Source organism: Lonchura striata, chromosome 11 (assembly GCF_046129695.1).
Source record: "Lonchura striata isolate bLonStr1 chromosome 11, bLonStr1.mat, whole genome shotgun sequence".
In the NCBI taxonomy this organism is placed as follows: Eukaryota; Metazoa; Chordata; class Aves; order Passeriformes; family Estrildidae; genus Lonchura; species Lonchura striata.
The window spans coordinates 17,040,021-17,063,819 of record NC_134613.1 but is presented as its reverse complement, the minus strand read 5'-3'; the positions used below and the strand labels follow the sequence as shown (position 1 = coordinate 17,063,819).

Sequence of the window (23,799 nt, the reverse complement as noted above, 5' to 3'; positions counted from 1 at the left end):
AGGGAAGGTAAAAGCTGTAGTAACTGAGTACAGGATTGATTTGCTGGATGGCAGAGGCACAGTGCCTAGCAAAGGGCATCTCATTGAAATCCCTGCTGCCAGAGAAGCCCTGGCACTATACAATGTGTTCTGGACAAGTATTTCACCTGTAAACATGGTGTATTTTAGAGCAACCAGCAGTTCTATTGCAAATGCAGAATCTTCCTTTCTATTATTTCTCATTCTGTCATTCCTCTGTAGTTTCTTAAATTGCATAGTTAACTATTTTCTTCCTCTTTAGAGAAAGGGTGCCATAGCAACAAGGCAGTGAACCTCCTTCATGGGGCTGAATGGCATATAGCAGGTTTTGAAAGAAATCACTGCTTCGAAAAGACTGTTGATTTGCATTTGACAGGAGAAAACAAGATTCAGACAAATCTACTTTAGTCCAACTCTCTGAATTTGAAGGGAGGGTAGGTGATCTTAAAGGGAAGTTCCTTGAGCTGTCACAGATTTGACAGTGAGGAATGTTTGCCACACTAGAAGAGTTTTTCCCTCACTCCAGAAATACAGCTGCACTAGGGACTTAATATTCTGCTTTTTAAGAAGAAAATGGCAGGTCAGGCATGAACTGCCAAGATGAACTCTCTGAGTATGCAGTCAGCTGGCTGGGAAAGGGGTGTGTGATGTGCTTACAGCGAGGTTGGGCTGGTGTCTGTGCCCAGCACAGCAACCAGCCTGACAGAGGAGGGTACCAGGCTGTGCTGGCAGATTTGTCTAACACAGAAAACCAAACACTGTTCCCTGCTACTGCTTGTTCATTGCATCAATGCAGAAGTGCCCAAGTCACATGAAGATGGTAGAACAAATTGAAAAGTAAAATTGTTAAAGAGATCTGTGGTCCTCCTGGAATTCAGGAAAGAGTATGTGAATCAAGAGTTAGAAAACACTAAGAATAAATCTTCATCTTACCCACACTTAAAATCAAGGCAGTGTCCTCTGTAAAGGCCACTCCTTAACATTCTTTGTTTCTGGGTGTTTGTGAGGGTTTTAGGAGATCTGCCAGTGCATCACCACTGCTTATACAAGTGGGAGGCTTTATGTCCCTCCCTGCCCTGCCTATTTCTGGTATCTACCCCCACTTCTTGCTTTGACTGACAGTCCAGTAACACCCTCTGTGCTGGACAGAAGAGGCTGAGGCTGTTCTCCATGGCTCAGTGGCTGGGATCTGCACAGCATGATGCAAATCTTCAGACCCCCAGCTCCCTGTACTCTGAACTCCCCAGCCCAATACTTCAGTTGTACAGCTTTTTACTGAAATCACATTTTCCATCCACATTCTCTCCTGCCCTGATGGAGCACTCCCAAAACCATGTCCTAACTTAGTGCACAGTCTGAGCTGTTTGTCCTGCAACACATCCCAGGGCTCTGGGACAGTCACTGAGGTGGGGGAGCACAGCTGCACAGAGCAAGGGCTGGAGTGCTCCTTCCTGGACACACTGTACAGTGGAAGAAGGCTTAAAACTCTGTTGTGGTTTGTGTTGCAGGGAATTAATAGACACCAATAGTGCTTAACGATTTCCTTACCCTTCAAATGAAACTATTAATTAAGTGCCTGGTTTTAGTCAGCCACTGGTGTTTACAAGTTCTAATTGCTTTTCTTGGCATCTGGGTGGAAAGCTGTTTTCTACTGGCTCACATTCCTCCTGAGCAGCAATTACTTTATTTGTCAGTAGCATGGCCACAGCATTAGCACTCTCATTAGGGTCATATCCTCTCCCTCTGGGCTTCCCTGTTGCTTTTGGACATTTTGCTCTCCACTCCCTCCTAACTTTTGATTCCCCACACTCAGAGATTACTTTTTCTGAGAAACAATCTCAGAAATTACTGCTGGCTGCAAAGCTTCATCCTGGTTCAACCATGGCCTTTTCTGGGATTTTGCCTTCCATTCTAAACAAACGGTCACATAGACCTCTCTCCATTGTATCCCTGTAAATCCCTGCGTAAAACAGAACAGTCTCCTGACTTACAGATAAAATGCTGCCTCAGGTCTGTTTACCCCTTACTGAGTGCCACATTACCTTGGGGAGTTAGTAATTCAGTTACCCTTCCTTTGGACCTGGGATGGCACCTGGTGGCCTGGAAGAGCAGCCCTCAGCCATCTCCCTAATCGTGTATCATTCTGCAAAGAGGAATGACTTCCCTAACCCCACCAACAAGGACCTTCTGCCCAGAGCTGCAGCTTTATCTGCTGAATTGGTGATTTGCTATTTCTTCCATGAGCATCTCAGTGACAAGAGTCAGGCCGCCAATTTGGATCCCTTTGTGAGATTCAATTAAACCATAAAGTGATGTCAGTGTCCTTTACCAGCTGACTGTACACAAGTAGGCAAGGAGAGGGGGACTGACCCTGCAGTGCTAATAAACTGTAGCAGCAGGGGTGGCTTACAGCAGCCGGCTGCAGCTGCTAAAGACATCTGTGCAGGTTTTGTTGGCTTTCCCTCTGCTGTGGGAATACCTGGCTCGAGATGTGCACAAAGAAGGTCACTGAGTAGGTGTTTATAACCCTAAAGCACCCCCGGGAGTTTTGAAGAAGCAACAGTTCAAATCAGGCTATGTTTTTGCACTCAGACTTCAGCAGATAATCACAGTGCTGCTTTCATGCCTAGCATCCGCACCTGGCCCCTCTTCCCCTCCAACCTCAGCCCATGACTTCTCAGACCAAAAAGAGATAAAAGACACTCAGATTGGTTTTCTGCTTTCCCAATGCTCTCCTCTCCCTGAAGAGGCATTAATGGGTACTCGATAGCAGTAGGAACTGCTCAGAGGTTTTACTAATGAACAGCCTAAGAGCATCCAAGTCCCCACACTGATGGTGAAGCAGGGCTGCAGGGTCCTCTTGGGGAGATGTAGAGAGAAGCCAAGCCTCGATGTTATTTGTTTTTTTTGAAACCACTCACACCTCCTCTGCTGAGTTCTCCAAGCTTCCCCTGCACTAGTGCCACTTGGCAGGGTCCTCTAATTTCTCCAGAGTCCATAACCATCCTGCTATGCCCACATCTACTGATTCAGACAGTGGAGGCTGTGCACCTGGACCCAAACATCTCAGCAGCTCTGGAGCCCCAATAGCCATTGCTTGGGAAAGCTCCTTCCAGCAGCAACCTCACCGCCTGTTTTTTTTTTTTAAAAAGTAAGCAGAAGGGAAAAAGGATTGTGCACAAGGGGGTCCTCTGCACAGCAGCAGGCCAGGCTTCCCACCCACACAAGACTCTAGGTAACAAATAAAACTTGACGCCCCAGGCAGGAGAATTATATATTTCACCCATCACTCTTCCATCCTCTGCCCCTTCTGCAGGTCCCAAGGTGAGGTGAAATAGGACTCATCTCTGCATGCACCAGCCTGCAGGCACAGACCCGGCTCTCCTAATTGCCAGCCAGGCTCTCACACAGTCCCCTGGCAAGATCTGGGCACTGCCTTTCATTTTGCTCGGGCCAAATCCACAGAAATAGTACTTTCCTGACCTGCCAGGGTCAAACTGACCAAGAAATGAAAATTACTGTAGACTGGCCAGCCCTGTGGGCTTCCTAGTAAGGCCGATGGCTGGAAAGCAGCTTTCTCCAGCACTGGGAGATTCTCTGGGACAATCTGTCCCTGGACATGGTTGTAAAACCAGCCCTGTTTACCAAAATCCATCCAAAGAAGTGATGCTGGCTGGGGAGATCCCCTTCCAAGTGATCCTGCAGCCAAGAGACACGGTCACCAAAGGGCCAGCATAAAACTGGAGCAAGCCCTGCTTGGCCACAAGCAGCTGCACAGCAGAGCTGCTCTCTCCAACCCTTATCAGAGCCAGCGGATCAGCACCAACATCACCTTCAAACCTGAGCCCTCTCTGGGGAAGCAGCTGATGGGGGATTTAAGGGGTAGGAGGCAGGATGAGGAGAGATTAACTCAGACTTTGCTGCCCAAAGCCAGACAGGCTGCACTGCACAATCATGCTGTCGAGATGACATTTGTCTGTCCTATGTTACAGGAGACCCTGTTTAGCTGCCAGTTGCTCCTTTTTCCTTACAAAGAGGGATTTTACAAGCATTAAGTACTAACCAGTCAGGGGTGAACCAATGACCTACCTACACTGCTGCAGGTATCAGCACAGATAATCTCACTTACCCTGACTTCAGGACCAACCCCCAAAAAAATAGGGCAGCAGCAATGAAAATTATCCATCACGCTCAGAGACGACAGAGCACGTGCTGGCTCTGCACTGGGGGCAGTGCCAGTGTTCTGGGATGGAGTGCCCCACACAGGGACAGTGCCAGCAGGGCAGTAACCACGGGATGTGTGTGCAGCCCCGCAGCCCGGGCCGCAGAGGTGCCGGTGCCCCTCACCTGCCCGAGCTGCCGTCGGAGCCGCTGTCCCCGGCGGCTGCGGGCACCGCGAGGCCGTTTCCATGCGGATGGACGGGCTGCTTCTCCCCGTTGCTGTGGCGACGGCACCGGGCGCCAGCAGGTCGGAGGCGGGAGGGCGAGGATGTGTCCGCGGAGCTCACCAAGGGCACTGGGTACATCTAATCCGGCACTGCTCCATTTTAGGCCCCCGAGGAGCACCGAGGAGCTATCAAATGACCGGCTCAGCGGCAGCGAGCAGGCACTCGCAGGGATGCAGCGCTGCCCTCCGCTCTTAACAACACCCTGAGATCACATCCAACAGCAGCCAGATGGCCTGGCAGGGCTTCCCTGCCACCTGCCTGCTTCTCACCCCTCCAAACCCTCTAAGCAACGCGTCCCACACATCCCAGCTCCAGCAGCCCCAGGGCTCCAGCCCAGGGCTGATGTCAGCCCTGCCAGTGCACCCTCACCTGCCCCATCCATGGTGACCAGAAGCTGCTGCCCAGTCAGGCACTGGGACAGTGACAGTGTCCTCAGCCACCCAACACTCTCTCATGCCCTTCTGCCTCCATACCTGATGCTGTTACAACCCACCTGGATAGAGGAAGGATGCTGGCAGAGGGAAGGATGAACTTGTGCGAGAGCAGCTTTCAGAGGGAACAATTCACTGCCAAAACCAGGGGTTTAGGGAGGCTGCAGCCCTCTGAGCAAACCCAGGGCTGCTCTGGACTGCGTTTGGCATTTTGCAAAGCTGCTGGGTAGAAGGGAAGAAGACAGCCATGGAAAGGAGAAATAACATGTTCCTGGCTTTAAAAAGACTGAACTCAAACTCGTTTTATCATCCACAGAAAATAAACTCATCCAAAGGCTCCAGTTCGTCCCTGGACAGAGCAGAATGCAGCAAATGCTGGGGACTTGGTAGTGTTATCCAAGGGCCCTGGGCATCCATGAACCATCCCATCACACTCCTCTATAACTGTGCTCAACTCATTAATCAAGTGAGGGCCCACATGTTACCCAGATGCTGCAGCACAGCCCAGAGTAGCCAGAACCAAGGACAATGTCTCTCTTTCCAGTTCTCCTCACATGAAAGATCACAGCAGCTGAGCATGAATTACCAGTTTGCACATTGCTAGCTTAAAGATGTAGTATTTTTATGTCAAAACATCGTAAAAAAAAAAAAAAAAAAAAGGTGCCATTCAGTGTTTTTCCCACATCAGTATTTTTCTGAGAATTTATTTCCTTACAGAGTAAGTACAGCTCTTCCCCAAGAGAAACAAAGTCAAATCAAACCATGGTCAGCAAACAGCTCTAGCAGGGGCTGGGGCTGCCCGAGCCAGCACCAGGCTGGAACTGCACTGCACAGCTCAGCCCACAGCCCCTGAGCGAGGAAAACAATAAAAAATAAAAAGCCATTTCACCATTCCCTCCTCCTCAGGAGTATTTGACCAGAAAAGCTTTTACTACCATGTAACAAGACAAGGAAGCACAAGATTCAGGCACATCAAAGACACAGACTCTGGAACTTGCATAGCAAGGATGAAGTAAACCCACAAAATCCTGTCCCATTGTCCACAGGACATGCATTTGCTCTGCAGCGTGCACCTATCTGATAAAGGCTCCCAGAAGGACAACAGCTGTGAGAGGGCCACATGTCTCATTGCTATCCCTTTACCATCTCTCTGCCCACAGCCCTGAAAGATCCTTGCAGGAAAAGCTGGCAGAAAAGCAGCAAGACAGATCCTAAAGAAGAAAAACAAAGGGATTCCTTAAAGCATCAGAAATCTGATTCTTCTAGCTGGGTCCAAATGACCAAGGGAAGAGCTTAACAGATGCAGCACCTGAGCAAAAGGAAGGTCCTGTCAGTACACACAGACAGCTAAATCAGGGCCAGCCATGAGCACTGGAAGGTTATTTGATAGGAGTCTTTAGTAGGGACACATCCTAAACATATCCATATGTTTGACTCTAATGGGATTTCTGTGCCTTGCTGCCTAATGCCTTTTATATAAGAAATAATGCAGCTGTCCTGCTTTCACTACTTTATTTTCTTAAAGCAAAGGCAGCACGAGAAACAACAAAAGATGGGTTTTTGCTGTCACAGTTTCCAGCTCAAGCATCCCCTCCTCACTTAGTGCCTATCTGAAAAGCCATGGGCTCAAGAGCTTTCTGGTGTGCTCAAGGTCTGCATGGGAAAGCATCTGAGAAATGGAGCAAAGGTTCAAAGGAAAATCACTTTCATGCTCAAGATGTAGATGGTTAGAGGAACTAACACAAACAGGGATGCTGCAGGGTTCTCAGCCAGACCATTCTGCAAGAGGCAGGGAGCAGCACATGGAAAATCTGAGTGCCTCAGCCCAACCTAAAAGCAGTGGACAGGCTGCTCTGCCAAGCAAGGTGTGTTCAGCTTTGTGCTGGCATTGGCTGGGGCAAAAGGGGATGGAGCCCTGCTTTCCTGGAGATGGCTAAATACCTGCCAGACCATGTGAAGTGGGAATTAATTCCTTGGTTTCCTTTCTTGCATGTGGCTTTTGCCCATTCATCAGTGTTTATCTGAACCCACAAGTCTTCTCACTTTTACTCTCCTGATTCCCTCCCCAGTCCCACTGGTGAGGGACTGAGGAAGTGGCTCTGTGGGGCTGAGCTGCCAGCTGGGGTTAAACCACAACAAGCTTTCATCCCTTGATCATGCAGAAAGTGACCAAAAGGTTAGATAAATGCTGTAAATAGAATAAAGGAAGAGTCCCTGAGTACAAGCTGGGCTAGTAATAATATACAAAGGGAAAAATGTAACCAAGAAATCCTCTCCCAGCATTAGTTCATGTAGACAAGAATTTTAGAAATCTGCAGGAACTGCAGAAATGCCTCAGGTGGGAACATTCTTAAGCACACTTGTACTCCAAGTGCCAAGAAGAAGCAGCAAGTCCCATGGGATATGTCTGCACAGCCCTGCCATCTCTTCTTAGCAAAGGAATTCCCATCTATACCATTCAGATTTTTGGAAGATAAAGACAATAAATCAAACTTTTAAAGCAAATTCTGTTTATTCTGTTTTTGTCTTGTGTTGCTAACAAATCTTTACCCTAACCTAGGAAAAATATCAGGTAGAAAATATCTCCCCTTTTCTCCTTTCCTCCCCACCACACACACTTTTTGTTTCTTAAATAAATGCATCAAATTTTCAAGCATGAGAGACTTTTTCTTCCATACATTTCTGTAACAAAATTAACACTGTTGTTGATATAAAATGCAGCAGCCAAGACCAGAGGATCTGCTGTGCTACTCCAAGGCAATTAGTACCCAGTATGATCAGTTTGTCTGCAAACATAGTAAGAAAATACTTAGCACTTACCCAGCACTTTTTATCCATGAATCTCAAAGTGCTTTACAAAAGATGAAAATATGTTTTTGGCCTCATTTACGGAGAAGAAAACACCAGCTGGAGTAGGAAGAGATTTGCCCCCAGCCTCACAATTTAATAGCAGAGCTAAGAACAGATCTCTCTCAGCCCCATGGCCAACAATCCATGCCACACTCTGCTTCACACAGGGAAGCCTGAATTTAGCAAAAGCCCCTATTACAGAAATGCTGAAGTTTATATTTTTGGCACTGAAAAAAGAGTCTCAATGGAGATCTGACAGCTAATTTAGTAAGCACTGACTTCCTGAGGCTGTGACACCAAGGAGTAAACAAAGTCTCAGATGGAGCAGCTGGAAGCTTGGGGAGAAGAAAAAGTCTCATACTGAAGTGCGAACAGCTGTGAGAGTGGTGCAGAGGGAGGTAAATCCATGATCTACAGTGTGCAAACGATTCTCCACTTGGAGCTTTAATTGAATGTTTGAGGAACAGATCACAGGATAAAACCCTAAAACCTTGACAAATAGTGTTATTAGATGAGAGGAACCTGCAGCTAAAGCACTGACACCTCCTCTGTTAGCAGTCTCCTGACCCGCTGGCACTCCTGACAGACCTGAGACACCAACAGTGCAAACACCAGGAAAAAAGCAGTGAAATGCATTGTCTTCCTAGAAATAATGTTTAGCAAGGCCAGGAAAGAACTGCATTGAGGCAGAGAGTGAAGGCTGATTCAAGGACCCCAGGACACCCTTAATTCTGAGGTCCACCACTCATACCATGAGCAGGCACCCCCACCCAAACAGCTCTTCTCCAGTGCATCACCAGCAAAATGAATGCATGACTCCAGCACTCCTCTTCACAGGTATGTGGCTACAACACATCACCCACAGCTCATTTTGGTCCAATTAAGACACCCACAGGGTCCTTTAACAGAGAGGCTCTCCTGTGTATTAGCACCAATTTTCTATTGACCCCACTGTACCTCCTAAAGGAATGGGACAAGAACAGGCTGCAGCTTCTGAAGGAGCACATCGTGATGCAGGGATGATTGTGCTGCCTGGCAGCAGTTATAAACCAGCCCTCATGTAAAAACCCCCAAATGCTGGCCCACAACCAAAAACTCCATTTTTAAGCAAGAAGGGCAGGCCAGCATCTGCACCAGCCCACAGTGGCAGGTAATTACACCCAGGAGCTTAATTTATCAGCAGCACAAACACTGCCATGGTCCAGCCAACACTGCCACACTGGCCAGCTTGTGCTCTGAAGCCTGGAAAGAACATCTGGGTTCTCACAGAGAACAGTGTATCAAACAGACAGAGGTAAGCAACAAGTTCATCTCCAGACTGCCCACGACAGCAGTGAACATGAATTCAGGTCTCCACCCTTCTTCCTGGGCAAATCCTACTCATTTTCTGTGAGGGTGCCAGCAGCTGGATCTCCCTCTTCTCAGCAGCAGAATGTGCAGATGGCTACAAGGATTAACCCCCATGCTGTAGAAAAGTCCTTCTGATATGACCAAGGAGCTGCTGTTGCTCCCCACAGCCTTCCCAGACAGCCATCTTCCTCCTGCACCCACCTCCTCGTGCATTACAGACACAACCAGCTGCCCTGGCTTGCTGGTATAACACCATCTCTCACTCAGGAGCTTTTACTAAGGCACAAAGATTAAGTGACTTGCATAAGGGTCAGGAACACACCCCATGTCTCTCAACTGTAGTGATTTCTCCCACCTTTTTTTTCATGACCTCTTGCATGTTAAAATGACATGTGGAGATTGTGTGGATGAGAGCAGGATCTCATTTCCCTAGCATTTCTGAAGATACAAACAGGGGTAGCTGTATCCAAGCCCTCCCCATGGCTCCCATCCCTTCCCTCTGTGACAGGTCATTTGTCCAACACGGTAGGAGAGCACCAGTGCAGAAGGGAGTGCTCCACAAGTGTGATGCAAAGCTCCATCTCTGCCATCCTAAGACCCACAGCAGGATAGGAAAGAGCCATGCCTCTGGGAAACCAGGAAAGGAACCTCAGCTACGCTTTGTTCATCAACAGGAGCAAGGAAGGACAGCAGGGGGATCTCCACAGTACAAGTCAGAAGCATCCATGCCTATAACTGGGGTGGATCAGCTTTCCACAGCTGAGGCTGAGGGCCCTGCAATGCCACAGGAAGGAGCTCCAAGGTGAGGCTTCTTTCCAGGAGCAATGGTTTGGTTTCCCAGAAGGTGTGAGTGTCTGGCTTTGGTGCACCTGTGGCAGAGGCCCAGAGCCAAGGAGAGCAGCCCTGAGTCCCCCTAGGTGCAGCTGTGCCTCATGTGGAAGTTGACCACGTACTCGGCGTTGGTGCGCTGCACCGAGATGGCGAAGGGCTCGAAGGGGTGGAAGGTGAAGGCCACCAGGCGCCGCACTGTGTGATTGATGGGGCGCCCCAGGAGGCCCGCCTGGATCTCGAACTTCAGCAGGCCAGAATCACGGGCGTAAAATCTGAAAGGAAAAGAAAGTCAATTATGGCTGTTCCCGACTATTGACTTTGCCATCTGGGCTCTTCGCACACAGAGACAAGTGCCTTGCTCGAGCTCTGGTGCTCCCTGAGGAGCAGAAGGTCCTCAGCTGGGTGTCTGGCTCTTGGCTTTGCAGGAAAGTCCCTCTCAGGGCAGTTGTTTTCCACTGTCTAGAAAAACATCACTTTTATTTTATTAGCAGCAATGAGAGAACTCTGTCTGTCACTTTGATGGACAAAGCTGACTTCATGAGAGGGAGTCAGTTTGGTTCACACCCCACCTGTGCTGGCTCTCCATCCTCTCTTAATGCAAGCTGCTGCCCTTGATCCATAAGGCAGATAAACTGTACAGAACTGAGCTCCCTTCCTTTAGCAATGGCCTTCACTGAGAGTGTCAGGCCACCCTTTCCTCCTCGTGGTAGTGCCAGGGAAGGCTTTACACTGCTGTCCTTGTGCCTGATAACTCCCTGTTCAGTCAAGGAAGTCAATCCAATCCTGCCCAAGGGTGCCATGTTGTAGTGTACAGCTCAAGTAAGGCTTTGCAATTCCTTTTAGAGTGCCACCAATAAAGCATTAATGGGATAGACTGTGCAGGAGGTACCTGATGAATTGGATTCAATAACCACAGCAAGGACAGAGGTCAAGGAAAACCTTATGACCTTCTGCTGTCACCCACACACCTGCCTGTGGGTCAAGCTCATATGCATCAGGTGAGCTCTGGAACACAGCTCCAGCACAGAGGGAACATTTTCAGGGGGATGAGTCAAACAGCGCTGAAGGACAGGTGAGTCCAGGGAACCTCTCTGCTTCCTGAACCTCCCCTGCACACTCTGTGTAACTGACATAAGCCCAGGTAACACCACTGTCCTCTGCTGCTGTCAGAACACAGGACTCTCTGTGAGGATCCCACCCTCCCCAAGATTTGGAGAAGGCTTCTGGGATGTAGTGTTGGAGATTTCTGCATGTGATACCTTCACCAAGTAGCTGGGCTGTAACTCAAGTCCTCCCCTTGAAGATGTCTCTGTTTGTTAGACCATTTTCATTAGACCTCTTCCAGCTTCAGGCACAGAATTGCCATTATGCCTCCCAGCTGTTTTCTTTTCCACCAACACTTAGTGCATGCGGGTATTTTGCATTTTCCTCTGATTTTAACTCCAAGAATGCTTTTAATGTCGGAGCACATCTCCCCCCCGCCAGCAATACGATGCACTCAGCTCTCAGCCTGCAAGAACGGATGATGACAGATACCAGCGATGCTGCTTCAGGAGCAGACATACTCCACATTTTAACAACACAGCCTATTGAGAACCTCATGTTCTTCCTGGAGGGCCACTCTCCTCTCCCTTCCCCTGAATCAAAGTGCTAGCCAGACCTGCCTGAAAATTGCACACAAGAACCCAGCAAGAGAGTCACAATCTTGGTATTTGGCTTTTCAAAAAGCCCTTTCCCTCCTACACAAGGCTGGGTATGCAGAGGGTCATTCTTTAAATAAAGCACAGTCCCCCATCTGTTCCGCTCTCCCCCAATTCACAACAATTTACTACTCAAGATGAAGCTCCCTGTAATCTTAAAGATGTGCTCAGTTTGGTATTTTTAAATGTATTTTTAAAAGTGCTCTGCAATCAGAGGCCATTTCCATGGGCTCTCATTCTGGGGATAAATTAGGCACTGCAATATAAAATTGTATGTCAACAGAAACAGCAAGACCAACCTTTTCAAACCGTAGGAAAATGGAAGATTTATCTGCAGACCAATTCTTTGGTTAAATGGCTCCTTATTAGCCATCTAGATGGATTTTAGAGACCCCCTGCTATAGGTAGAGCTGTGTTAGAGCCTCTTCCCTCAAGTGCCATCATTTCACCCATTGAATATCTCTTCAAGTCTACTGAAAAGAGACTGGAAGGCAGTGGTGATGGGGAACCTATAGTCCTTCCCATCTGACAGCAAACAACCATTGGCTCTTAAGTAGGTAGAATTGAACCCTCTGGGATGCAGAAAAGCCCTAAGGGTTAAAAGAACACAGTGCACAGAAATATTGAATTGATGTGGAAAAGGTCTGGAAACCTTCCTAGCTCTCACATCGTGCCAGAAAACTGCACACAGATTATAACAACCTTAGCTACCGAAGGGTTTTCCATTCCAGACAATTACAGGACTTACATTACAAATCCTGTGGTCCCTCATTTCCAAGCCCTCTAACCCCAACAGGCAGCTGGCATTATTTTATTAATCCCTTTGTTTTGCATGTGAGAACCACAGCAGCACTATTTCAGCTACTGAATGGTTAAGGTTAGCGCCTCATCTTCTGCTTACTTTCCAAAAACCAGGAGCCCCACTGCTCCAAAGCTCTATTCAAGTCCTAATTGACTCTGCACAGCTTTGAGCTTTAAAAGCTCTGGCTCTGAAACGCTGGTTTGCTCAGGGGAGGGAGGGAAGGTGGCACTTGGCTTTGTTTACTACAAAGACTCCACCGCAGCACATGACTGCGGTTCTGCTGCCTTTTGTCCGCGGGAGCCGGGCGCAGGTTGGCGCTGGCAGACAACTGCCACCCTGCAAGTTTTCCCAACGTCAAGCATGACAAGGGGGAAAAGGGCAGGCTTTCTTTGCAGATAACATGGAAGCTGGAGATCAAACCAAATCATACAGGCAGAAGAATCTATTAAATATACATAATTTGGGAATTGAGAGCGCAGCAATAATCAGAAGTTCCCCGCCACCTGAGTCAGAGCCAGGGGAGATATGAAACCACTTTTTGAAAATGCATTGATGAAAATAAAGTAGGGAAGCGGTCCAGAATGATCTCCCTAGGCTGCCTGAGCCCCCAACATGTGTGCAGTCACTAAACAAAGCACTCAGGCACTGAAGGCTCTCTTTGTTTTCAGAGCATAGGTTTGCTTCTGCAGTACTAGGAGCAGAAAGACTATTCTGCCTGGATAACTCAGGCTGTGTGAGCCTGTCAAGCTGGAGATGTTGGATTTTTAACCACTACCTCTTGCAGCCATGGCTGCAGCCAACAAAAAGAAATAAATAGTCCTGATGTTTCTTTAAGAAGCATTGCAAACCTCCTTATTCTCAAGCTCAGACTTACTCCCTCTGCCAGCATTGTAGGCTCAGACAGAAGAGGCACAGAATGGCCCTGACACTTGGCTAAAATTCCTACTACAGACAGAAATTTCCTACAGATCACAGAGAGAAGGGAGTATGACAAGGAGTACAGCTCCCAGGGTGAGAACAGTAAACAAGGGAAGTCTGAAAACAGCTCAATCAATACCACAAGCTTTCTGAGTAACACCTAGCCCAGATACTATTTTATTCACAGGACAAACCAGACAATCCTTGCCAACTAAACCCACATGCTCAGAGAGGATCCTTCCAGCATAGGAAAGCAGACATCAGAGCTGTATCACGCTGCAACCCAAACACAACGGCAGCACTGCAAGAAGAGGAGGAGGAACAAGACCATTCATATGGAAAAGGCTGAGACTTCACCACCCAAACCTTCCCCAGAGCAGAGCAACTCAGCAAGGAAACATGAAGAGCCCTCCCACACATCCACATTATTGTAAAAAAGAGAGGCCAGGTTTTGTGGGACTGCTGAAATAAATCCCCTGGTGAAAGGATTTCCTAAGATAAAGGCTTCCCTCTACTCCCTATTCTGCACACTTGAAGCCACATGGCAGAGGTGATTTACAGGGACTCCTTGCACTCTCTCCTCACTTACAGCTCCTCATACCTTATGGGGTGATCACCACAGGTCTTGGGCCGCTCCATGACTGACACCCACTTGTCATCGTAGCTGAAAAGGGACAGGTCGAGGTAGGGGCTGCCGCTGTAGGACTGGGCGCTGATGGGGAGCTGCCCCAGCAGGCGCCGCACGGCCTCCGTGTGCCCTCCGTACTTGGCGTTCACAATCGTGTCTTTGAACCTGCAGCAAACCAAGAGACACCTTTTGATCACAAAGGCCACGGGTGAAGAGCACATCTGAAATAAACTGAGCAGGAAAACTAACAGGGAAAGAAAACAGCTGCAGTGTAAGAACTAAAACAGCTCATTTCCAAAGATTCATCACAGTGATTCAAACATCAACAAGTTCTGCTAACCTTTTCATCCTCCCTTATCATTACTGGCTCACTCAGAATGTCAGTGACAGAAGGAGAAGAATGTCCCTACCCACAACATCTGGACACAGCTGCTCTGCAGTACAGGAAATGAACAGGATCAAAAACAGGGAGAGATGGATTAGCAGCTTATCAGTCAATCCAAGTTTTAACACAAAGCCTGGAAACAGCATAAGCAAAAGCCAGGGGGGTTTCACAGTAACAGTTGAGCCCTTAACGTTGACTTGACAATCCTCCTCTCTCCACCCATTGTTTTAAATGCATACAGGAAGAAACTTTAGATTAAGGAGAACCTTGATGAGAAGCATAAAGCTCTCCAGAAACTACAGTAGCTGAAAGTTCTTCCTTGTGGAGAGATTAACACAGTCTGGATTTCTCTTTTTAAGTAACGTTTGAAATTTTACATGTGCAAGACTGACTGTGCAAGAACAGTCAGATCAGCTGCAGGGGCATTAAGGAGGGTAAACGCTCAGCCAGAAGCCAGCTCACCCTGGCTTTGCCGTGAAAGTTACAACATTCCTGTTACAGGTCCTTGTAGCAAGAGGAGGAAAAGACTCTCCTCGCTACTTTAACAAAAGGCAGAAGTAGTTCTTCATGAGTCTTCAGCGAGTTCTCTCATTCTCTCTCCCATTAAGCACTATGGATTTCCTGACAGGCTGCTCTAGAAAGTCACAGACATAGTCAATTTCGTCACACTTATGTGACATCAGCTTAAAGTCAACAGAAGCTTGATGCCTGTAAGTGGAAGGCAAGTACTTTGAATGATGAGAAACAAGTCACTGGAAGAACAAAACATCCTGAGTCACAACAAAATTTTCCTAGAGAAATAACACACTCTGCCTCATTAAAACCACATCTGACTATTAAAGCATATTCTAGAAACACAGGTTATTTTGGTATTTTGTTCAGCTTTCACAACAGATCTAAGCAGATGAGTTTCCTTTCTCCTACTACAGTGATGAGAACCACGAGCTGGTGACTGATGTTAAGGAAATGCTACAGAACACAGTTTGGTACACATTAAATTCAGAGAATGTCACTTAGCAAAATACACTCAACTGGATCATGCCAGCATCTTGACAAATCCTATCTTCAGGGACCAAAGTTACTGGGTAGTAATACTTCAATAACCTCCAAAAGAGTTACTGCTCAAGGAGAGATAGAAACATCTCTCCCTCAAAATTCCTTTCCTTTCTTCTAAGCAGCAGTTTGCAACTGCTTTGCTCCTTCCTCTAACAAGGTAAATGCTGCAGAATATAAAATCAGTTACATCAGGCTGCAAGATGAACCATGTATAGTCCTGACCCTTGCACCACCTGGCAAAGGGGACCAAAGGAGTTGGTTATCTCAGGGTTGGTATTTGATACTGGCCTTCAGCAGACGGGGGTGAGCGTGTGTCTATACGGAATAAAGCATGCTCCGAATGGCTCACCGGCGCTGGATCTGCCTCGCAAAGTTGTTGCTGGAAGCTGAGCAGGGGAACTGCACAGCCTCACTGTGCAAGGTGGCATTCCTGAAGAGGTCACAGAAGTTCTCAAACAGCTCCAGCAGCTCATCAGATGTGTTCTCAAACACGGCAATGACCTCCGTGGTCACCATGTTGTACACAACGAAGAAGGAGGGCTGGGGAGAGAGGCAGCAGTTACCCTGGAGAGCACAGGTGGGAAGCTGTCCCTTCCTTCTCCCCACATCACACCACAGACCTCATCCAAATTTCCCCACAGCACAGGAGAACCCTACATCCTCACACTAATCCACTCTCCTATTAAAATGCCTCAACACATACCCAATTATCCACCTCTCAGCTGTGATTATTTAAGAAAAATTAATGGCCTTCCAATTTTTCAACTTGAACTAGATGCAAGCATACTATTTTCTCTTCTTCTCTGTCCTCCACCAAACCCAAAACACTTACTCAAGTGCCAAATTTAATTTTCATTCCTGCTGAAAAATTTAATTCAAATCCAATGGTAGCTGACCTTAAATTATTTTTACCTCTGCATAGATTTATTTTTTTCCTCTTCTTAATATCTGCATCACACAGAGATGAGCCTTTTTAATGTACTGTGTACTACATCACTGCCCACAAAAAGCTATGCCCTCCAGGTACCCTGCCAACACAGAAATGAAAATCTGAAATACATTAATGACTCCTTAATGCTGACATTCTTGTGCAAAATGGCCCTGGTACCATGCTGTGGACTGGCAATGGCAATGAATCCTGGCACGAATGAACAAGAAATTGGGAAAAAAGGTGACATTGTGTCAGCGCAGCTAAATCAAAGGGAAATGACATTCCCATCCCATTGGGAAAGGGCATATTTAATTCTTGGTCATTAAAAGTAGTTTTCATTACAGACAGGAGTGCTGGCACCCCAAAGTAAGAACTTGTCCCCACTTCAAAGGGAACTAATTCCCGTGGTATCTGATTAAATCTTCTGTCAATAGAGGCAATTCCTAAATGCTTCACCTTCTGCTCCCAAACAATGCTTAGGGATGGTGGCAGGCACTCTGTCCACCCACCCACCTGCAAATATCACAAGGTTTGTTTGTTTTACAGCCCCAAAATAAACTATGATAATACAATCCAGACCCTACATGTCCAAACGAAACACACAAGATGAGGTTACTCACTAGACTACTGCCTGAGGAAAGGGAAGCCCTTCTGAAATAAAGGGTGGGAGCAGAGAGAAAATAAGAGAAGACAGCAGAAGAAAAAACTATTTAAATCACTGAAGACTGCAGGAAGTATCCTCCAACTTTAAATAAAAAAATTTCCTTTGCCAGATTAACACAGAGACACATCTACACAGGACATCCCTGAGCAGGGAAACCCTCACTGCTTTTGCAGCACCTGTAACACCACCAAAACATCATCTGAGCATGGGAGGCAGCAGCTGAGTGGCACAAAAATCACACAGCAACGCTGCCAATCAACAAAAACCTACAACAGCAACAACCCCCCAAGCTACCTATGCAGAGCACACTCTTAAAAATCTCAAAGGATACAGTGCAGACCCAGACAAAAACCACACAACTCACAACCATGAACAGCAACTCCTCAATCTTCTTGGCAGAGAAGCCAGAAGGGAGAAAGGAGCCTGAAACTGGATGAAACTTTGTGTTCCTTGTCTGACAGACTGAAGAAAAATGGGAGCTGTAGTTATTTTGTGAGCCAAGTTTTATTCAGGAAGCCCTAACACAACGCCTACCTTCAGACAGGTCTGTGGAGACTGCTCCACAGCTGGAATTATCTCCTGGAGGAACTGAGAAATGAGACACTTTTCCCCCAGCACAAAACCCAGTGCCTGAGGCACACTGCAAACAAACCACAAACTGCATCTTAAAGTAACCCTGGGGTGAAAAGAGTTGAGAGCTCCCTGCAGCAAACCAGGCACTACACCCTACTAACCACAGCCGAGTGAAGAGCTGAGCCAGCCACAAACATCAGGGCCAGGAGCTCATTCCAGACACCAGCAACGAGCAGAACCCCGCAGGCCATTTCCACAGAGCCTTCCTGTTTCTGAGACAGACATTCAGCTTTACACCAATGGGCAAAATGGATTAGATAAAGCCTTACCTATTTCCTCCCAAAGCAACTCCCCCAAACAAACACCACAGAAGAGGAAAATAAAACAAAACAAACCAGAGTAATCTCCCAGGAAGAACTGGACAAAGGCAACACACAAAGAGCTATTGTTTATTTCTTCTAGGACCTAAGTTCTGGCAAAGACGTGGGGAAGAGAAGTGCATGTGAGAAAACAAACCTCTGGGGAACAATCAGACCTACATGCTGCATTGGATATTTATTAAAAGTTCTTGCAAAATACTTTCAACAGAATAAAACCAAGCTGATTAAAGGAATAAAAATTAACTAAAAAACCCTCTTCATTTCACAGGGCTCAAAACGTGACCAACAATTCTAAAAGCAGTAAAAAGAGATGATCAACATGCAGGGTTGTGAAACATATCTGGAGGGACCCAGCACTGACTGAGCTACATTTGCTCTAATTCCACTTCTTTAGTACTAAATTGAAAAGAGGAGCAATTGGCCCATTAGCCCGATCTAAAAGCTGCTATTCCAATTTGGAGAGATCATAAATACTACCTCTTACTGAAGCCTGAAAGACTGAGTACGTAGGCAGAACAGAAATGGTAATTGTACCAGGGAAAATGAAGACTATTATATTTGAAAAACATGCTTGAAGATATATGAGGAAAGGGAGAGACTACCTCTACAATTTAAATGGACTATATAAAATATCAGCTAAAATTAAATTCAGTTGGGGATTTGGGGAGGGAAAGAGGATTGAACAGAATCTATGAGCATGAAGAACAATCCTTGGAGAAAGGGACTTACTAACAATCAGATCCTTCTCATTTTGCAGGTGAGAAGGAAGATAGCAATGAAATTGAGAAAAAAGATACGGAAGTTATTCAATATCAGAGGCATGAAAAAGACTCGGGTACTAGGGATCCTAAATAACCTTTATGGGCTCATTAAGGAACAGCTCACAGCACTGTAATGCTCGAGCACTTGTTCCAAAGCAAGGAGCAGCCTGAAGAGGGAGGCAGTACCTGAGCCACCTGCTCTAGTGGATCCCTAGCAGGGCAGCTGGAATTCAATGATGTTCAAGGCCCCTTCAGACCCAAACCATTCTGTGACTCTATACCTGGGAAGGATCTGTCACCCGCAGCGTGACCACATCCTCACTTGTGTATTTGATAAAGAGATGGTTCTCATCCAACAGCTGCATCTTCCACATGCGGAGCTGCCTCAGCTGGTCAAAGTACTGGAAGAACCTTCTTTTTGCTATAGCACTCCCGTCCTGCTCGGCCCTCCTCCACAGGTACACCAGCAGCCTGTGCTTCAGGGAGTTGATGAAGGGCTCCTTGTAAGGGTTGGCCATTCCCGTCTGCGTGTCCCGCTGCACCTCGGGGTACACGGCGGACAGGGTCAGGAGATCGTCCTCGTAGCAGAAGCGGCCGATGGTCCTCACGTCGATGAACGTCCCCTCGGGCGTCACCTGAAAGACGTGAATGGTCTGCTGCTGCACGGAGAGAATGGCCAGGATGTTCTTGTACAGGTACAGCCCCTGGTTGTGGGACAGGATGACTTTGTCACACTTGAAGGTGCGCGTGTCGCAGAGCCGGCCCGTGTGCAGGTCGATGATGTGCAGGGAGTAGTCCTCCAGCGGGGAGCGGGGGTTGGGGGTGACGGACTCGCTGTTGCGGTACACCTCGAAGAAGGGCGGGTGCGGCTCCTCGGGCAGGTAGGCGGCAGAGCCCACGATCACGTAGCGGCAGTCGTCCGTGAACAGGCTGCACTCGCGGTTCAGGTGCTCCCCGTTGGAGGCCACGTTGGTGATGTGCAGCAGCACGAAGAAGCGCTCAAAGAGCCGCCCCCGGATGTTGACGGACCGCTGGTCGTTGCCGTTGGCCAGGATCTCCCCCTCGTAGCCCTGCAGCAGGTCCTCGGCCGCCTGGCAGCCCTGGTACTCGTAGATCTCCAGCGAGGTCTGGTCAGAGGAGAAGGCGATGAAGTAGCGGCCGTCGGGGGAGAACTTGCGCAGGAAGCAGGGCGGCTTCTCCACGTTGACCACGGTGAAGTTGGGGAAGACGTTCTGGTGGAAGACGCGGACCTGGTGCCAGTGGGTGCCGGCCTTGCCTGAGCTGATCCGGCGGCGCTCCAGGCGGTGGATGACGTTCTGGTTCTGGATGCGCCGGGGCCTGATGGTGGGGGCCTCATGGTCCATGGCCAGAGCTCTACTTCATCTTCATCCTGCGGGGAAAGCACGCGTGCCCTGGCACCGGCGTGGCGTCCAGGGCACAGGGAACTGCTCACGTGAAGCCAGAACAGCGAGGGGGCGGCTACAACGAACAGCGGGAATAACACGGGAGGACAAGGGGAGCAGGGGGAGGGACTGAGAAAAGGATCTCATGGGAGGCACCAGGAAAACAAGGGCAGTCCTGCCTGCTGAACAGAGACACAGCGGAGAACCAGGAGGAGAAGGAGGGAGCCAGGGAAGGGCGCAGGCACAGCTGGACACCAAGGGAATAACGGGAGCTCCCATACAGGGGGAAGGGAGCCCAGGAAGCTAGCAGTAAATGCAGACATTACAAACAGCAGGCACAGGGTACAGCCTGGAAAGAACGGAGGGAGCTGGTGGCAAGGGGGCATAGGAGGGATCACCCGCGGTGTGTTCAGGCCCACCTGCCGAGAGGGAAGCGAGGAGCTCCGGTCCCCCGGGATGAGGAGGAACTGAGCTCCAGGGAAGCCCGGGGAGAGCTGAGGGCTGGCCCACCAAAGATACTGAGGATCTCCCGCTGGCCCGAGGGCTAAAGGGACACGGGGACCGGGTGCCACCGCGCCGGTTGAGGACCGGGGAGAGGTCGCGGCCGCGCTCACCGCTGTGGCAGCGCCGGGTCCCGTTCAGGCCATGGCCGCCGCCATCTTTCCGCCACGGCACAGCGGCGGGAGGCGCCGCCACTTCCGCTTCCGGCCTGCGGAGCAGCGAGACGGGCCCGCGGGCAGAGTGCCGCCAGCGGCCTGGCGCGCCCCCTGGCGGCGGGGCGGACCCGCGCGCCGGGCCCCGCCGCGCCCGCGCCGAACCCCGGAACCACCCTGAGACAGCCTGAAACCACCCTAAAACAGCCTGAAACCATCCTGAAACCACCCTGAGACAGCCTGAAACCACCCTAAAACAGCCTGAAACCATCCTGAAACCACCCTGAGACAGCCTGAAACCACCCTAAAACAGCCTGAGACAGCCTGAAATCACCCTAAAACAGCCTGAAACCATCCTGAAACCACCCTGAGACAGCCTGAAACCACCCTAAAACAGCCTGAAACCATCCTGAAACCACCCTGAGACAGCCTGAGACAGCCTGAGACAGCCTGAAACCACCCTGAGACAGCCTGAGACAGCCTGAAACCACCCTAAAACAGCCTGAAACCATCCTGAAACCACCCTGAGACAGCCTGAAACCACCCTAAAACAGCCTGAGACAGCCTGAAATCACCCTGAGACAGCCTGAAACCATCCTGAAACCACCCTGAGACAGCCTGAGACAGCCTGAAATCACCCTGAGACAGCCTGAAACCACCCTAAAACAGCCTGAAACCATCCTGAAACCACCCTGAGACAGCCTGAAACCACCCTAAAACAGCCTGAGACAGCCTGAAATCACCCTAAAACAGCCTGAAACCATCCTGAAACCACCCTGAGACAGCCTGAGACAGCCTGAAACCACCCTAAAACAGCATGAGATACCCTGAAACCACCCTGAGACAGCCTGAGACAGCCTGAAATCACCCTAAAACAGCCTGAGATACCCTGAAACCACCCTAAAACAGCCTGAGACAGCCTGAGACAGCCTGAAATCACCCTAAAACAGCCTGAAATCACCCTAAAACAGCCTGAAACCATCCTGAAACCACCCTGAGACAGCCTAAAACAGCATGAAACCATCCTGAAACCAACCCTGAGACACCCTGAAACAGCCTGAGACAGCCTGAGACAGCCTGAAACAGCCTGAGACACCCTGAAACCATCCTAAAACAGCCTGCACACACCCTGAAACCACCCTAAAACACCCAGAAACTGGCCCTGCAACAGCCTGCACACACCCTACAACAGCCTGAAGCCACCATGCAACACCCTGACAACACCCTACAACACCCTGCACAAACCCTGCAAACACCCTGCACCCATCCTGAGCCCCAGAAACCACCCTACAACAGTCTGCAAACAACCCTGCACCCATCCTGACCCACCTTCACCCCAGAACCCACCCTACAACTCCCTGCACACACCCTGCAAACACCCTGCACCTATCCTGGCCCCCCTACACCCCAGAACCCACCCTACAACTCCCTGCACACACCCTGCACCCCAGAACCCACCCTACAACTCCCTGCACACACCCTGCACACACCCTGCACCCCAGAACCCACCCTACAACTCCCTGCACACACCCTGCACCCATCCTGACCCCCCTGTACCTATCCTGCACCCCCTGCACCTCCAGCACTGCTTTCACCCATCCTGCACCCACCCTGCTCCTCTGCTGCCATCCTGGACCCACCCTAGACCCATCCCGCACCCTCCCCCCACCCCGGGCACCTCATCCCATCTCTGCAAACCCCATCCGACCATCCCCAAGACCCCTGCAGGACCCTTCACCCCCTCCGTGCCCCCGAACGCCCCTGAACCCCTTGATGCCTGGAGCACCCAAGGCTCCTCCATCCCCAGGGAGGGACTGGCACGGCCCCTGTACCCCGAATCCCTGTGGGGTCCCCACACCTCCCTCCAGCATTCGGGGGTACACCCCAGCCGGCAGCAGAGGTTGGGGTGACCGTTCAGCCTTTGCAAGGATGTGAAAGCTTTTGCTTGCCTCGGCTTTAGGCAGCACAGCCTCGGCCCCAGCATCAGCCCTGGGGGCGCCTCTCCTGCGGGTAGGGAAGGAGGAATGCCGGGGGGCCCTTGGGGTGCCATTGCCGGCCTCTTGCCGAGGCTGGGCCGGCTGGGCACCCGCTGGAGCCGCCCCAACAACCCGGGGAGCCCATGGGGTTCCCTCTGCTGTGGGGCGGCTGGACCCGGGCAGCGTCACCTGGAAGCGAGGGGGATGCTCCTGCTGCAGCAAAGCTCACACCGCCGGGTCCTGCGTGGTTTTTGGGACGCCGTGGGGTCTCACCTGCAGTGGGACAGAGCAGGACCCCACTGCCCCGGGGGATAAGACCTGGGTCCAGCCGCCTTCCTGTGGGGATGGGGGATGTCAGCCTGCCTGGCATCCCTGGTGCTGGGGGACCCTCGGGGTGACCCCACTGCCACCCCAGCTGCGTGCCCCGTTCCCCTCTCGCAGTGGTTTGGTGCCCCAAAGCCTCATCCCGTCCCTGCCCGCTCTCCCCTGCCTGATGACAAGACTAAAACGAATGGCCTCGGCGTCCCTCTTTGTCTCCCTGCCTCCTGCCTAATTAATTGAGATCCACCTTAATAGGATCAAGCCAAATACCGGGGAACATCCAACCACACAGCAGCTGGCAGGAAAACAAGCGGCAAAGCGAAGGGAAAGGCAGCTCCTCAGCCCCTCGCCGGACAAAAGAGCCGCTAATGCAGCAGCAATTGGTGCTGCCAGGGCTGAGAGCTTCACCCCACAACCTGCTCACCGCTCAGCCCCATCGCAAGAACCTCGCTGGGCCGGTTCCAGCCAGTGGCAGGGATTTGAATCTTGTGCAATAAATCTCAGGGCAGGCACTAGGCTGGGGACAAAGTTACTCCTGGTTTATCTCGGCCTGGGGGCAGGCAGGAGATGTGGGGTCACAGTGCCAGACCCCCAGCCAGGGGGTGGCTGAGGGCTCAGGACTCCTGGGACATTTCCCACCTCCCACAGCATTTTGTGGGGTCCAGCGATGGGGGTGACATGGCTGTCCCCATCCTCCTGGGCGGGGACACAGCTGGGGTG

At 49.9% G+C, this 23,799-nt stretch overlaps 1 protein-coding gene across 2 annotated transcripts; it reads right to left on the bottom strand.

Annotated features, from left to right (window-relative positions):
- Window positions 1–8,516: 8,516 nt before the first annotated feature.
- DET1 (DET1 partner of COP1 E3 ubiquitin ligase) lies at window positions 8,517–20,799 on the bottom strand. Of its 2 annotated transcripts, none has more exons than XM_021537396.3 (5): window positions 20,744–20,799; window positions 19,008–20,116; window positions 15,767–15,957; window positions 13,950–14,141; window positions 8,517–10,200 (listed from the first exon to the last, which is right to left on the bottom strand). In XM_021537396.3, the coding sequence occupies exons 2-5, from the start codon at window positions 20,088–20,090 to the stop codon at window positions 10,011–10,013; spliced, it is 1,656 nt and encodes a 551-aa protein (XP_021393071.1). In that variant the 5' UTR covers window positions 20,091–20,116; window positions 20,744–20,799; the 3' UTR covers window positions 8,517–10,010. The 2 variants fall into 2 exon arrangements, with proteins under 2 accessions (XP_021393071.1, XP_021393070.1); XM_021537395.3 differs by having other exon boundaries at window positions 20,549–20,798.
- Window positions 20,800–23,799: the final 3,000 nt, after the last annotated feature.

Coding starts and splice junctions, on each gene's coding strand:
- DET1 (XM_021537396.3), bottom strand. CDS start 20,090: ATGGACCATGAGGCCCCCACCATCAGGCCCCGGCGCATCCAGAACCAG. Junction 15,958..19,007: donor GGGTGACAGATCCTTCCCAG/GTATAGAGTCAC, acceptor CTCTCTCCCCAG/CCCTCCTTCTTCGTTGTGTA. Junction 14,142..15,766: donor GCGAGGCAGATCCAGCGCCG/GTGAGCCATTCG, acceptor GGTTTGCTGCAG/GTTCAAAGACACGATTGTGA.